Below are 15,249 nucleotides of genomic sequence, written 5' to 3' on the forward strand. Positions count from 1 at the left end.
ATTTGTAACCTAATTATGGTCGTATAATCAATGGTACGCGATTCAGCGCGGATCTGCGAGCGTGACGAAGCAAGCTGGGTTAAACTTCACGTTGCGTTTATCTGTCAGGAGCGTGCGCATACAGTGGGCCCAGATAAAAACAGACGGTAATCTGCCGAGTGATCCTAATCCAAACGATGTTTTATTCAATTACAGGGGGAAACAAGCATGACATCAGTTTATCAGATAGATTCACTGGAGTAAGTCTAAATTGTGTACTATGGATCCATACTCTCTATTTTGTTTCTTGTGAAAGGCAGAATCAAATCACGAGAACTCTGCAGCGTTATAATTCTCTTGCTTTTTTGACCGCACTTCTAGCTAGACCTTTCTGGATTTGTAGTTTTTGGATGTTTACTGTTTTTCAATAGCCATCACTCACTGCGTGTCTCGTTTTCGTTTTGCCTCCATTTGGCAAAGTTCTTCACATCTGCTTTGACCCTAATGCCGAAACTCCCTTCTGCTCATTCAAAAGTATATCCCTTTGTCAGGTTGTTCACGCTGGAAAGTCCGGTATAACAGATAGAGTATCGCAGTATAAGGAGTATGTTCATTGCATTGCTGAAGAAAAGGAACAGAAAGAGAGAAAAAAAAGGATAAAAATAAACAGCAAAATCTTGTCGTTTGCAAGCTTGCTTGTAGAATTATGTACATTACGTCTGCATAAATTAATGCTACAAACGTAAAATTGATGAGTGAATGAATACAAGTCTCTTTTTTTACCCTGTTATGTACTATCCTGCTCTGTAAGCCCGATTATTTTCTTCTTTCAGGCAGAGTCTGTGCCGAAAGTAATTCCGCAAATCAGAAGAATACACTAATTAGCAGGCCTACATTTTTCTATTTCAGATTAATCTTCTTCCTTCACTCAGTTTCAAGCACACAACATCCCAAGTCCGTTAAGGTAAAAGCTGGCAAACAAAGATAATGATAGCGAAACGTACGGTAATGTTATTTCTCAGATTATTCCAAACGTGCAGACTATAATGTGCGAGAAATGACGCTATACGAGGCTCGGGTGACGGTCTGCGTCCTCGTTACGCACTGTGCACCTGTAACAGTGTCGCGTGGGAAACACAAGAGGGCGGCAGAGCTTTTATTTTCCTCTCATAAATTCTGATTGCCTCGGCAGCTCTTGCTGCAGAACAGGACTGGTTTAGATCAATCCTTTGTCGAAATACATGTAGTATGATAATGTCACGGTGTGTGTGTGTGTGTGTGTGTGCCTGATCTGGTTTAACGTGGGTTTCTTTGTTTCTCTCTCTCTTCCTCACTCTCCCCTTTCTCTATCCCCTCTTTTTCTTTCATTCTCTAGAGTCACTTTGTGCAAGCAGAAATAATATCAACCATAGATACCACGACCGTGCTTATATACAGTACTATTGCCCGAGTCGGAGCAGAACCAGTTGGCAATGGGGAATATTGCCCTTGAGGCAAAGTAGAATCAACCGACGTGCTTGTACAAGCATTTCTGGATATACATAGTGCCATTCCACTCCATGACTGAGTTGACTTCCATAATCAGAATATCCTCACACAAAAGAGTAGAAGTTTCATATGAATTGAACATGAAATTAATGCACGTTTTCATGGAGCAGCATTATTGGTTCAAACCACATTATACTAGTGAGATGAAGCATGGCCAGCGCCACGTTTTGAAAAGTGGGGGGGGGGGGGGGCACTTTATATTACTTTCTGGTGCCACTTCGAGGTTTCCTCAGCAGACAAGCAAAAAAAAAAAAAAAAAACGAAGCTATTCCCAAGCTTCATCGGCTGGCCAACGTCAAAAGCATTTAATGTTTGTTTGTTTTTTCTGGTGAAAAAAAAAAGTGGGAGGCCCAAAGTGGTTACACCTTATGCATTCCTATGAATAGTGGGAGAGAGAGAGAAAAAAAAAGGTGTGGGGGGGGGGGGAGGGGGGAGGAGGGCTCCCTCCCCTTTCTTCCAAATGACCAGTAGCTATAATTATGTACAGGCATGACTTCTGCATACAAAACAATGTCAGAGACTTGATACTACACAAAAATCCAACTGGGAACATCCCCTAATATTCAATGACCGCATAATGAAAGCTACATGTGATAGACACAGAATTGGCAGCCACGCTTTAATTGTTATGTGGCATTTGGCAATCTATCAATCGGTTTGGGCAGGATTGTGCATTTGAGCAACATATGCGAACGTGGCATGCCGTTGACTGCGTCAGGCATGCGAATGTGGCACATAAAGAGTTAAACTTCATGACTGATTTTGATTGACTTGACTGACTTTTTTAGCCATTTGTATTTGTAGTAATAACAGTAAAATGAGAGATAGCTCCATACAGAGGTGTTTCTATGATTAGATATATGATTAGATATACGTGTAGGTACTATCTATATATGAAGAGTTTGTTTGCAAAAACAGATACAGTGCACTCCCGTTATAACGAACACGGTTATAACGAAATTCCGGTTACAACGAAATAAAATTTAGGGCCGCAACATTATCAACTCTATGTATTTTTATTGTTTATTCATCCGGTTATAACGAAATTTCGTTATAACGAAAGAAAACTGCCGGTCCCGAGGACTTCGTTATAACGGGAGTCCACTGTATGTCCATATTTGTCAAATGGAGATATTTGCGATTAAAGGTCAAGAAAAATAAAGAGAATAATAAGAAAATTTTTGCTTCTTTTGACCATAACTTAAAAAATATACCATTATATGTAGTGATCAATACATGTATATCATTTAAAAGGTATTACTGTATTTTGAACTTTATGACAGAGATCGCACTTCAAAATCTTAAAAAATGCAAACAAACCCTTCATGTATATCAACAACTGTACTCTCTCTTTCTCTCCTTTTCTCGTATACATACTGAGGTACGATAGTGATAATAAGCACTGAATGTACAATATTGTATTTGTCTCATCTGGCAAATAGGAAGTGAAGTTTAGACATTTCACTGACAAAACAAAAATTACAATGCATATGCTCAAAGCACATCAGTCATGTGATTTTGTTTAGCGGAAACACACACACACACAAACATACTTGTACACACATACACACATTTCAGAGTACTGTTCAATAATCATTCAGTGTCACAGACTAAGAAAAAGAAAAAAAGAAGACAATCAAGAAAATTTGGATCAAGGCATAATATATTTAAATATATGCATCTATATGATTTACATTAAATCTACCACTTTATATTTACAACTGATATGCAGTTGAGTATACATACTTTAGCTTTTGGTTCATGTACTGAAGCAGAGGTACTCAGTGCCAAAACCTTAGGGACTGGGAAGAACTAAATCACATTCAATATTGCTTTTACTCTTTTTCTCTCATTTCACAACTGGACTACAGCCCACCATGAAAATCAGTGTCCACTCTATACAACATACCTCTCACCAGAGAATGGTAAACAACAGCAATGTCGTGTGTAGAATGAGAGGTGGCTGCATAGAAAGGTGTCTCCATAGGTTGAAAAGAGCTTATTCAGAAACGAGTTTCTAGCACTGACTTCCAGTTCATATCCATGTAGTGAAATGATACACAGTTGAAAAGCGGTGTACCCAAATGGCACTTCATAAAAGGTGATGGTGCTTGAGGTATCAAAGGAATGTTTCTGGATATCTCCAGCATGTCAGTCGACAACTGCCGCAGAAAACCCCTAGGACGGTCTCTTGTTCTATGTTGGAATACAAACTTCAGACAAAATTTGCAAAAAGGCAGGCAGGTAAAAAAACAAACAAACATGCATCTCATTATTGCATAAATCTAGCAATTTGACTGAAAGACTGCTTCGGATGGAGTGAGCGAAAAAAAAGAAAGAAGCAAAATCAAAGAAAAAGGCCATCATCTCATGAGTGACCCTCCAGGATAATTGAGTTCAAGTTCTTCAATGCCTGCCTTTTACAGAACGATGTTGGTGATGACGAGTGTGGGCATCTTTATCTCTTTCCCTTCTTCCCCTTTTTCCCTTTCTTGCCCTTCTTCTTGGACTTGAGGGCCTTGCGGCACTTGTAGGAGCGCCAGAAGGACTGGACGATGGTGGCGGCCTTGATCATCATGGCCAGCTCCCGCTCCTCGCGCTCCTTCTTCTCGCGGGCGATGCGGCGCTCCTCCACAATGCGCTTGTACTCCTCCTCCAGTGTCTTGAAGCGCTCCTCGAGTTCGTTCAGCTGGGCCTTCTCCTCCGTGTAGATGGCATCCACGTCCTCAAACTCTGCCTGCAGCGGGGCGGGGAGAAGCATGTAAAAATGTGTCATTTTCTTGAAAAAATTGTGCAGGCTTACACTTTGATTGGCAGGTATCATTTTGTGCCTGAAGCTTCACGTTGTGTTTACATCCATCCACTTTGAGCAAAAACACCACAGCTTTGCTGTGCCTATTATTTGTTTTCCATTACCAGTCAAAAAATAGCATAAAAAATGAACAAAAAAAGGAGAAGAAAAGAAACACATCCCAAAATAACTAAACCCCTCCTCATTCAATGCTCATAAATTTAGATTAAAGCTGGCAGTTTAATGCATATAATGTACATGTATATTTAAATATGAACACAACAATCAATACTGAATATGAATTATGCATTATATTCAAACTGCAAGCTTCTAAAATGAATTGACAAACATTCTAAATTTGAATTCGAAATACAGATTTTTTTTAATGTCTCCCTTACCTGTCTTTCTCCCATGTCTTGGTCGTACTTCTGGATCCAGTTCTCGACCTCCGTCTCAATCATGTACTTCCTCTGAAATGTGAAAGGATCAAAATTACTTGTACAAGACATAGATAACAATGTGAAAAGAGATTTTCTGCAAGAATTTGGCAGTTCCTTCCTCCAACAATTTGTCACTTGATTCAAATGATACAGAACTTCCCTCATTGCTTAACATGTTTCAAGTAAAGTTGCAAGGTAATCAGCCAAATGATGATTGTTTGTAGTATTTTTCTAACTACTGTATAATTATCTAATACACATTTTGACCGTGGTATCACAGACATTGATGTACATGGACACTGTAACTTTGAATAAAAAGAGAAAATTCATGCTACAGAACTTGCTTTCTGTGGATTATGCACATGTGTGAGAGAAAAAAATGAAAGTAGTCATTATTGTCAAGCACATCACTTATTGATATACAGTACATGTTTTGTACATTGACAAAATATTTTGGATCACCTCAATTACCATCAAGATGTTTCAAACACAAAAAGAAGGAAATTCAAATGCAAGATTAGAGACACTATGTATAAAAGCCCTCAGGCTGTTTGGCACATGTTGATGTTCATTCCTCTATATCATAACTGCAAACCATGAGTTGATCTGTTGTCTACAATGTGGATCCAGTTGATCATTCCAAAGTTGTAATTCTATTCATTAAAAAGATAAAAAGGAGAAACTGTAGAACCTTCCTTCATTTACACACCTTTCTGAGAGCTAGTTCACTATCCCTGTGCTCTGAAGTCTGGTTGGCCAGCTGCGTGCGCAGGGCCTGCAGCTCCGATTGCAGCTTGCTTTGCTTCACCTCCGAGTTCTTCAGGTCCGCCTGCTGCTGCTTCTCCGACTCGGACTTGGTGCGCCGGATGTGCTCCTCGGAGAACTTCTCCAGTTGGTGGAGGTCCCCCTTGAGGCGACGGATCTCATCGTTCTGCTTGGAGATCTACAGGATGAAAATGGATCAACACATACATTGTAGGTTGAGTTGGCATAGAAATAGCGTTTTTACCAACTGTGTCCCTTTGCACGAAGTAACATCAACAGCAGGAGGCTACCACATTGTTCCATGGATAATAATGCCATTTAACTAATTTACGGTTACTGTCACAGAAATCACCATTCTCGTCTTTGAATGAAAGTAAATACATTTATACTGTGACTCTAGTGTGAGTGACCACTGACTGAATTTCTGGCATCATCATTCCAATAATTAAATAAATTAGAATTTTGGATTGAGACAAAACAAATTTTATTATTAAAATGAATTATCAGATTATCTACAATTTCCAGCTGATATAACATTAATTCAAGACATAGAACAGGGCACCATTTCACGAAAGTTGTCAGTCACTGACAATAACCATAGTAACAGTCAGTGATCAGAGCATCTCAGCCAATCAAAACCAAGGATTTTGCTGAAATAGTCAGTGCTGACAACTTGTCAGTGCTGACTAAATTGATGAAACACCCCCCAAATCGCCCAGGTCTGCTCTACACAATTTTATATCAAGATTGTACACTCTGCGAATGCCTTTGCAAATTTCTGAAAACTTTTTTTTTTTTAACCGCACCTTCATATCTTTATCTTCAATGGCCTCTTGGAGCTCGGCTGACAATTTCTTGATGACCTCCGAGTTCTTCTGCTCCCTGATGGTGATCTCCTGCAGATAGTCTGTCTTCTCCTTCTCCTCCAGGGGTGTGGTCAGGAGCCTCTCCAGGATAAATCCCCGCAGGTCCTTCATGTAGCCGATGAGAGCAGACGCTTCCTGATCCCGGTGCTCCCGCTCCGCACGCAGTTGGTTGACTGCTGCCGGATTCAGACTGAGCAATCGCAGGATGTTCCTGCATGAAAACTTGAGCTGCTGTTCGTATACGCCGACTGCCTTCGCAAGCTGCTCCTCCTCCTCGTCGAAGATAACGTTCTGATTGTCCTCGAGTGTGACCGAATCCACTTTTTCCTGTAACCGATCGACCGGCGTCTGCTTTCTGCTCTCGATCATTTGCATTTCCTCAAAATGGTCATCCTCCACGTCCTGACGCAGCGACATGCCGGGTGTGGATTTTCGGCTGCCTGCCCCCGAGCGCAGGGAAAGTTTGTCGGTATTCTGGTAGTCGCTGAGTTTTTTGAATGCCTCTCGGAAGGACGCCTCAATCTTCCCATGCTCTTGCATGGCTAGGACGGTTTCTGCACCAAGTACGGCACTGAAACGATTGACATTTTCACAGGCGTACGGCATCAAGCTCATCACCTCCACTTTCTTGATACTTTCGTCATGGACAGCGAGAATGCGCTGGGATTCGACAGTCGTCAGTTTCTTTCTCCCGGGGTCGAGAATGCGCAGGGGATCCGTTTTGGGTGCTTTGGGCTCCTTTGGTTTGCTTGGTCGATGGGGTCTCACGTGAGGGTAGTCCATGTTTGGTCTTTCAGGACGCTCCTTAGGACCTTCCGCCCGGACTTTGTCCAGGAGACGGAAGGTCTCCATCACTGCCATGTCGGCGAACGACATCTTGATTTTTATGTGGACAAACTATAAAATCACACAAACACTTGTCACCCGGTGGGGCAACCCTTCATAGGCCCTACAACGAAGAAGTAGAAATGGATGCGCGAAGTAACTTGGTCGCTTCGGCCAAAGAAAGGTTTTCTGCAGTCTAGATCTAGTAGATCCCAAAACAATTTTGCTCCACCGTTAGTTTCTTGATGATCACGGACATGTTAACAAAAACACAATGTCTACAAAGTTTGGCACGTAACTATCGTCAACGATCACGATTAGTTTACCTTTTGTCCAGCACATAGGCCTAGATCTAAATCGAGCATTCACAATGCATTCATGCATGCAAACCTTGCACCACACCATCACCATGCACCGTACGCATGCAAGAAGAGGAGGCGCGAGTACAACACGTAAACAACGGGACTGGTGAGGCAACCTCACAACAGTCATTAGGCGTAGAATGTCCGTGCGCTTGCAAGAATATAACTCTCAATTCATATCATATTTTAAAATAAATAAACTGAAGCTATGATCATGGTTTGAATAGGGATATCAACTAACACTACAAACAGTATTTTTTGAAGATGTTATCTTGTTCTAAGGCTTTTAAAGGAATATTTCATATTCATTCGCCTACAGGTATTTATGTGATACGGTTCGTTGCCTAGTTACTCACTCCAGCAGTCAGTCAGTGCCTAGCAAAAGGTCGAGATGGGGTCAACTGGCGGGTCTGAATCTCGCGTATTCTCATCCTCACGCATCGAGAGAAAACGAGAATTTATCAGATGGGAACGTAAACATGGCGGATATTGAGGATGAAGTGATCGCAGATTCTGTTGAACTTGAGAGCCCCTTACTGACCGAATCCCAGGCAAGCCATAGCTTCCGATCTGTGAGATGTGGTAAGGGGTCATGTTTTTTTATTTTTTCATGGGTTTATGAACAATTTATCTTCTCGCATGTTTTGTTATCGTGATGAATAAAACGCGAAAGGGACGTCTGCTAGCGCCTGTACCTTACCTTGCGCGTAAATTGCGTGTAAATTCAATGATACTTTCCCTGTACGCTAGTCACGTACGCAATGGTACGTGGACAGTCGTGTGTACTAACCGGGTGTGAAATGTTGTTTGACCAGGCAACATTTCCCACCTCCATCGGACCATCCATATAATAGACACTGCATTCAATTTTTGCACAAGTGTTCAAATTTCAGCACTGTGGTCAAGCTCAGAGCTATAGACACTGGGCCCAGTGACAGTGTACGTCGTTAGGCTAAAAAAGATTCGCTCACTCGTGAACTTTGTCTGTGATCAGTTCATCAGAAGAGTGAAGACTCCTGCCCTGGCACCCCATGCTGGAGAGCATTTTATGAAACATGATATAGGGCCTATATATATATTTTGTTTTTCTGACATAGACTAGTTGCTTTCAGCTCAGCCAATCAAATGCAATGATTTCAGTAGCTTGTAACAGTTTGTCAGATAAAATATCTGACAAAATACTGCACGAAATGTCTCCCAGGTAACCGTTTCATACGGCCAGCTTACCCACCAGTGATGAATGTCAAAAATCCATCCATGATGAGACACACATGCATCCGAATCACAGTAACTGTTGTTTTGTCTTCAAAAGAAAACATATAGCCTACAATAGCCATATAAGGTCTGCTAGAAATAAATTGGCAGCTATAGATCTAGTATTGATATTTACATTGCCCCTTGGGCCCTGTACAGGATCGAAGTGACTATGTGATATCCACAACAAACTACATCTGTCAGTGTTGATATCAATCAATGAACAGATAGCAGGGTGCTAAAAATTTATTTATTTATTTATTTTTTATTTTTTAATTTTTTTACCACTTACACCCTTTGTACCTGGTCGGGCAAGCAGATTTATAAAATGTTGCAGAACACTTGCCCAAGCATAAATTTTACTTGCCCAAAAGGAAGTCCAAAGATGTAAAAGTATAATAGAAAATCACTTGTACAGTATAAGGACAAGTTCACCTTCATTAACATAAGGATTGAGAGAATGTAGCCATATTAATAGTAGAACACATCATTGAAAGTTTGAGGAAAATCGGACAATCCGTTGTTACTATTTAAGACTATACACTTATGAATTATTCACAAAGACTATATGTAGAGCATTAGTAATACTGAAACTGAATGAATCAGTCCTGTATTCAATAAAACTAATTAATGTGTGCTAATTCTATGATTTACATGTAAAAACAAATAATAAAATGATTCATATGCATGCATTGGCTATACATAAAGAGTTCTTGGCAGTGTTGTGTCATGTCACTACCAGTACACGTAGCGCATGTCAACATTACAACCATGTGCAGCTATTTGTGATGATGAGATTGTCTTGGAACAACCCCAAGTGTCACAGGTCACTTTCACTGTCATACTAATACACAGTGGGTCAGTCAGTAGTACTTCCAAGCCATCATGACTTTCATAGTTTACATCATCTAATTTTTTTTTTTTTTATTTATTTATTTTTCATTTTTTTCAAATCAAAGGACTGGCCTCTGAAATTATATCAGTGGTAACTGTGTACATTTGTATGTCTTGATGATTACGAGTCCACAGTAGAAAAAACACAAATCTAGTAAAAGGTGTTAAAAATTGCAACAACTTGTACAACCACACTAGAAGTATAGTTACTAGTAGCTGATCTATTAAAGAAGCGTGGATTATAGCTGATTTTGATTCCAAACAATGTGTAGAATTAAGGTGACAAGAATTCACAAAATTGGTAAGTCAGTGCTCCAAATTTTGTCAGTGTGCCAGTCATCATCTGACTGTTTAATCACCTGTAAAAATCAGCAGGTGTACTCAGACACTAGTACTTCATACAGGATGTCCTTTGTCAGCAGTTCCAGGGACTTTTGTAGAGCACTTTTGTGGCTACATGGTCTTAGGTCCAAATCCATGCATTCATTCCAGCTGATTCAGTCTAATAAATAGAATAAAAGCAGATGAACAAAATAATAGAACTATTATGAAAAGAAACTAAGAATTTAAAGGTTTTATGATGTGTCCAGGAAATATTGAATATAGTTGCAACTGCAAATTTATGCGCATTGGCTTAAGTGTTTTAATGATGTCATAAACTCAACAACAATGCAATTATGGTAATTTGAGTGCTACACAAAAATATCATTAATTTTATGTATTTTAGGTCAATTGTAACTGTAACCCTTTCTCCATGAAATTTATCATAGCTTCTTTCATGCAACAAAACAAGAATTATGAATTATTGTATGTTTTGTTTTCAATTTTATGTCAACAAAGGAATTATACCCACAGTTAAGTTTTGTTTTGTCTTATTTTCAGTCAGTCATTTTAAAAATTAGCAGACAAAAACAAAATTGCAAGAACAATTGAAATCACTTTTTAAAAAATTATCTGGGGTCACTTTGCCTTGCAGATATCATCAACAATGACTCAGTGGCTCGTAGTCCTGGTTTCCTGGTTCATCAGACCTCCTCCCTCTCTATGCCCGCCCTGGGCGGCAGCCAGGACTGGGACCTGAACTACCGCGAGGCCGCCATCTACCTGCAGGAGGGGGAGAACAACGACCGCTTCGACACCCACCCGCGGAGCCAGGACGCCCTGCCGGCCTACGTCATGGTGCACAACTTCTACTTCTACATCATGGACCTGGCGGCCGCACTCCTCGTCATGCTCCTGGCCCTCGTGGAGGAGCCGGCGGTGGATGCGCTCCAGCTGGAACCGATTGTAAGTCGTCATCCTCAATCCCGATGGTTTCGTGTCCAATCATGTTCTTGATTACAAACAACTTGCAAACTACTAATACAGGCAAGCCTAGTATAGCAAAGTCCTCTGAACTGGCAGTTTTCTTTTGTTACGTTGAAATTTCGTTATAGCTGAACATTAAAGTATATAAAGATAAATATATAGATAGTGAACTTTAGGACATGAATTTTTACTTTGTTGGAACAAGGGTTTTGTTATAAATGTTCACTATAACGTGAGTGCACTGTACCTCTGAACAAGTCTTGTGCTGAATACCTCTCCCCCACCCACTATCCTTTCGTATACGTAAAATGTTTTGCAATAATTGCAGCGTACAACACACAGTGATTATAATCAACAGTTTAATGAGCTGTGACCATTTTTATCGGTGGTGCGATTGTTACTAATTACCAGCAAAGCCAGCCAATGTTGTGAAACAAAGTTTTTTAACAATTTGTCAATCAGTTGCAATGAAAAAAAAAAAAAAACCCAAGAAACTAAACTGACACAAGAATTCATTAATTTGACTCATTTGCCATAGTTATAACTGTAGTAATCAGTTATTTATTCATTCTCTTCTTCTTTTTTTTTGGGGGGGGGGGTAGGTGAAAGGAGAGTGTATGGACAGACAAGAATATTTGAAATTGGATAATATGTGTGCTTTGGCTTTCAAGGTTGGATGGTACATACAAATGTAGTGATGATTTTTGAAACACAAAAATTTGAGTGCAGTTTAAATGCAAATATATCAGGGTGATACTGAATTATTTGTGTGCCAGATGATGTTGATACATACATTTGTATGTCTGTGCTGACCCATGCTTTACTTCATATTTGTTGATTAAAAAATAAAAAGAAAGAGTACCCAGAAAATCATACTTTGACTCAAGAGAGACCCTGTGTCTAATTCATTATTCCTAGAAACCTTTACAGCATTCTCCACCTACACACTGTTTAAGAGTTCTCACAATTGAGCATCTGTATATAAGAACGACCCAAGTCCATGGAAGACCATTTCGAGTAAACTTAAAAAACCTTCATATCTTCTTTAATTTGTCCAATAATATTCTATCTAACTGTGATGGGAAGGCAACATTGTATATTAGAACATATATCATTATGGCAATTAACATTTACATTAGTCGTGGAGAGGCCATTTTGTGTGATGGACTTGGGTCGTTCTTTGATTCATATACATGATATTCTGCTATAGAGATGAGAGAAGGACGAGAGAGGGCGCTGTAATATGAATGTAAGAATGACCCAAGTCCTTCATTCTTACATTCATATAAGATTTAACTCATTTATTTCAGGCACTTCTGGGGGTACAGTGTAATAAGGATTTATCATTTATACACAAGATGAGTCCATGCATAAGCTACAATTTCCCATGTCAAACTGAATTTGGCCAAAAATTGGACTTGGGTCGTTCTTATATTCAGGTCTTCAATTAATTGTGTTGATGCATTCAAGATGTTGGTTGCCACTGAATAACAATTTATAATCTGAATCTCACACTTGGTTTATAAATGTCCTGCCGTTGTGATGGCCCAGACCAACTCTGCCTGCAAAACAAGATAAGCAATGCCATGTTTTCAATTACAGCAACCCACGCATAGCATGTCCACCTACACAAATGATCTGTGAAAGACGAACCTTTGTTGCAGCATAGGTTGAAACTGCCTGTACATACAATTGTTGTTGTAGATACAAATGTTAGATACGATACATAGCTTCCTTTCTGAATTTCCTGAAAATTTAGAAATGAACGGAGCCAAATAGGAAACGAAGGCAGCTTTCATTTTGCAAGGTTGTGTGGTGCAAACACAATTTTCTTTTACCTCATATCTGGAGCGTTTTAATGTTAAAAGCTTATTGTTTTTATTGCATCTTGATGTGAAATAGTTTCCTTTCATAGCATGATATACTGTACGAGCTGAAATTTTCGCGGTGGTTTTATTTTCGCGAATTTCGCGAATCGCCTTTGAACCGCGAAAATAACAACACGCGAAAATAACAATGCGCGAATAACTAAGTTCAGGTAGACCCACGCAACCGCGAAATTAACAACACGCGAAAATGTCCGCCAAGTAGCAATTCGCGAAAATATCTGTACGCAAAAATTTCAGCTCGTACAGTATCAATTGGTACTTGCAGGCAGGGGTTATGGGCTTTAAATACTGTAATCAATCGTATGACACTATCTAGAAGGGGCATTTATAGTTCTTAACAGGAGTGGGATTTACTTTCCCTGGAAGGTATATGACCCATTATATTAGCTTACCCTTTGAGCATACAGTGCTCATAACGTTACAGCGCTCAGCTCGTGTTACATATGACGCATATCGCTAAAAGTCAACCTGAGCCTTTTACTCTACAGTACGTGCACTGTACTGGCAGGGTCAAGTCAGGGAATGGAGTGCCATTGATGATATTCACTGCCCCATCAACCAATTTAAGAGATGGTATAGTTTTGGTTGTGGTCCTAATATATTACTACCCACCTTTCATTCAGACCATTTTGATTTTTTATATCTCTACCATTTCAAAATAGATATTCAAAACCACTTTAAGATATGAAAGAGTGTACAATTGTAAGAGGAATTCAACGTTTATTTGATGAAAATCAGTTTGAAATGGCCGAGATATCCCAAAACACTGGGTCTATGTGTTATGAAAATGTGCTGTATAAGCACTGACAATTATTAATATTAAAACAAAGTGGTCCTAATAAAAGGTGGGACCCACCTTTTGTAGGACCACAACCAAAACTATATTAAACCATTGTGTGCCCAGACTCTTTTGCCGTGTATAGCACCATGAACTTGCCAAGCATCTTTATCAGCATTCAGTAATCTAAACTGCACTTGACCTAGTCGTACAATACTGTGCAGTGTAGATCGGACACACAAACCCACACATGCATCATACATTGCAGGTGTAGTACTGTTCCTTGGTCCAACAGGAAGGCCATGATGACCCAATAATAGGGATTACAATGATTGTGGTGATTTAAGGTAATCTGTTTGACAATGAGCTTCCTGACATGATCTGTGTCAATCTGTGTGGAAGAAATAATTCTTGATGGGTGCCAATCAGTGAACAAAGCATGCGACTTTCTTTTTTTGTACATATGTGTATTTTAATATAATTTTATTTCATTACAGGGTGGCCCTGTCAGTAATCAAGTACAATATTTTACACTGCACCACAAAACAAACAAAAAGTCACCAGACATGGATTTTTAGTTAAGAGCATATTCTGAAAGAGCAGACTTCAAGCTTTAAAATGATGTACACTGTATAACTCAAATCAAATGGACACTCCTAAACCTATCGAAATATTGCAAAGAAAGCAGACACTCCAGAAAAGTGTGAACTGAGAAAAGAGGCTCTGAAGCACAGGGTCTATTCAAGCGTTTAATCTTCACCAAGCCGTGCTACGTGTGGAATGAATGGGACAAAAACACAGGATGAAAACCACCGGTTCAACCACATTGAAGGGATTATGAGCTCGACTAAGCTGAAATTAAGCATGTTCTATTAACACATTCTATCCATGATAAATGCCAACTTTCAAAGCATTAGCATCATCCTTTCTAAAGTTATTAGAGTTGAAAGTGAAGTGTGTGTACAGGTTTTTTAAAGAAATGAAAGGGGGACTCTAAAGACACACCTAATCACACTATTCTATAAAAAGTGTTCGAGATAAACTGCTAAAAAACACACTTTCCTGTTCATTTTATGATACCAGACTTTAGCATAATGTAGAAGAAGACTTGCCCTTTCAGAAAATATAAAAAAGGTCAAGATTGACCAAATTGACCCTTTTCACCTATTTTCAGCCCTCACTCAAAATCAGCGCGTGCGACTTTTTGTTCGTTTAGTGATGCACAGTCACATATTACTGTTTTCCAGTTTTAAGGGTTGATTATCCAAGACTCCTGAATCTTATTTAGTAAATATGGAGTTGGACTTGCAGTACAACACTCTTAAAGCTGAAAGTGTTGGGTTTTATTTCATGCTTCATTTGCATTTGGCCTTTGTTTCAGTTCATTCTAGTTACTATTTTCAATAGCGTGTAGTCCTACCAGGCCCTGCCTAACCTTGTCTTTCCTACAACTTTATCTAACATAATTTCAAACACTGTGTACAAAGAAGCTCTCAATGGATTGACAGGATTGACCTACTATGTAGTCTCCTTTTTTTTGGTTCTGTTTT

General features: G+C 39.5%; 2 protein-coding genes across 2 annotated transcripts in view; one reads left to right on the top strand and one right to left on the bottom strand.

Moving 5' to 3' along the window:
- Positions 1-3,172: 3,172 nt before the first annotated feature.
- On the bottom strand, positions 3,173-7,687 carry LOC140227224 (dynein regulatory complex protein 10-like). The gene is made up of 4 exons (XM_072307652.1): positions 6,330-7,687; positions 5,468-5,701; positions 4,717-4,788; positions 3,173-4,264 (listed from the first exon to the last, which is right to left on the bottom strand). The coding sequence occupies exons 1-4, from the start codon at positions 7,263-7,265 to the stop codon at positions 3,986-3,988; spliced, it is 1,521 nt and encodes a 506-aa protein (XP_072163753.1). The 5' UTR covers positions 7,266-7,687; the 3' UTR covers positions 3,173-3,985.
- Positions 7,688-8,052: 365 nt separating this feature from the next.
- Positions 8,053-15,249, top strand: part of LOC140227836 (two pore channel protein 1-like) — a 56,182-nt gene continuing 48,985 nt past the window's right edge. Inside the window, 2 exon segments of the mRNA XM_072308229.1 lie at positions 8,053-8,158; positions 10,701-11,011. Of these exon segments, the coding sequence (XP_072164330.1) occupies positions 8,056-8,158; positions 10,701-11,011 (414 nt within the window). The 5' untranslated portion in view covers positions 8,053-8,055.

This window comes from Diadema setosum, chromosome 4, assembly GCF_964275005.1.
Source record: "Diadema setosum chromosome 4, eeDiaSeto1, whole genome shotgun sequence".
Taxonomy (NCBI): Eukaryota; Metazoa; Echinodermata; class Echinoidea; order Diadematoida; family Diadematidae; genus Diadema; species Diadema setosum.